Consider the following 1,722-nt stretch of genomic DNA (forward strand, 5'->3'; position numbering starts at 1 on the left):
GTAAAATATAAGGCTTGTATCAGAATTGGCAGGCAAGTACAACCACAACCATTAACTTCAAGAATTAATTTTTTTTCTTCTCAGAGAACTCAGATGATAACTATACAAATTTCTTACAGGTCCGGCGATTATTATTACGTGCTCTAGTGAACTTCCTCTTACTCCCGTGGCCGAGCTTTATTGTGGACCACAGATTAGAAACTAGAAAACATCATCTCACCACATTCATCAACTCATTCACTAGTGATGTCCGTAAGATAAGTGTCCAAACCTTAGCAGATGACAAGACGATGCAGGAGAGCAGTAAGTTGAATACGATTTGCACAAACGATTGTTCCTCCTTCCCTGGTTTTTCATATTTATTTTGCCTACTGATATATCTGGCCATCATCATGTGCCTTAGAAAGTCTTTCTCTTTCTTGGTAACTCTTTTGCCTTTTTATCAAATCTTGGGTCATCCTTCAATAATTTTTTACTGTCTTTTCCTTGTTTCTTAACAGGTTCCTTCTGACATGCTTGTTTTTATCAATTATATTTTTCATGATTGTCAGGAAGTTTACAATCTTTGTTTATACAGGAGTAGAAAGGATTTCAAAGAGCTGAAATTTCTCTTTTTGCATCCACAGTGGCACCAAAGTTGTGTGATACACTGTCCATCATAAGGTACCAAGTTGAAGAGCTGAACAGCACTGACAAAGCGAGCCGTGAGCTGTACTACCACTGTATCCAAGACATAATCCATCAGGCCATACTCTTGTTCCCAGTGTATGTCCAGCATGCAAGTAAGTGAACATGCTGCTGTGTAAGATGATAGAACTATTTCAGCATCAGTATGGAATTGGTTCGCATTCTGGTGCTATCCACTCATTCTAAACACCCCATGGCTGCTGTGCCATCATCATTCAGCTTGATGAAGTGATGAAAGGCCAGAGCCCCACCCAAAACAAATTTTTCTCAGTCAGGAATATCTCATGCAGGGTCACTTTACATTCCACCCTGGAAGTAAGTGCACATGAATGATGAATGATGGAAGGGTAATTCTCCTGACAATGTTTGTGCTGTGCTCTGTTAGAACCCTTCTCTCTCTTTCTGAAATATTTTCTATCATTACTGTCTTCAAAAGTGATGGTATGTTTTTATGAGTGCCTTGTTTCACATTTTGGACCTGTATGATGGGTCGTTTAAAATGCATGACTTTGTTTACATTATTATAAGATTTTCTTTTTCTTGAATTATTTTCTGCGTAGTGTGGACATCCATGATCTGGAGAAATAATGTTAACATTTTTGAGAGTCACATTGTTTGTGGAATTACCTCTTAAGTGATCAATAAAATCTGATGATTGATTGTCTAATGTAGTCTGTGAAGTTATTATTGCTTATTATTGAGCTGTGATGATTAACCACTTTATTTTAAGTCACCCACATTCTGCTTCTGAATGCTCTTATGAACCAAGAAGGTGTGAATGAGAATAATTAATTGCATAGGGCATGTTGGGTGACTGATATTTGAATTTTACAAATTTAATCGGATTGTACTTCAGATAAAATGATTATGGAATCAGAGAATCAGCAATTTATCTTACTTACATGAATTACTCATTCTAATTTAAATCTTCCTAACCAATTCACACAAAAATTTTAGTTAATTTCTGTAAACAGCATTTTGAAATATAAAACATGTGTTAGCAGAGGGGCCACCCTACTTAATTCCAAGTGTTGA

At 36.5% G+C, this 1,722-nt stretch overlaps 1 protein-coding gene across 1 annotated transcript in view; it reads left to right on the forward strand.

Moving 5' to 3' along the window:
• Window positions 1-1,722, forward strand: part of LOC119587703 (exportin-6-A-like) — a gene marked incomplete at its 5' end in the record, with an annotated part of 12,020 nt that overhangs the window by 3,058 nt on the left and 7,240 nt on the right. The window contains 2 exon segments of the mRNA XM_037936381.1: window positions 120-303; window positions 627-782. Of these exon segments, the coding sequence (XP_037792309.1) occupies window positions 120-303; window positions 627-782 (340 nt within the window).

Source organism: Penaeus monodon, chromosome 23 (genome assembly GCF_015228065.2).
Source record: "Penaeus monodon isolate SGIC_2016 chromosome 23, NSTDA_Pmon_1, whole genome shotgun sequence".
Taxonomy (NCBI): Eukaryota; Metazoa; Arthropoda; class Malacostraca; order Decapoda; family Penaeidae; genus Penaeus; species Penaeus monodon.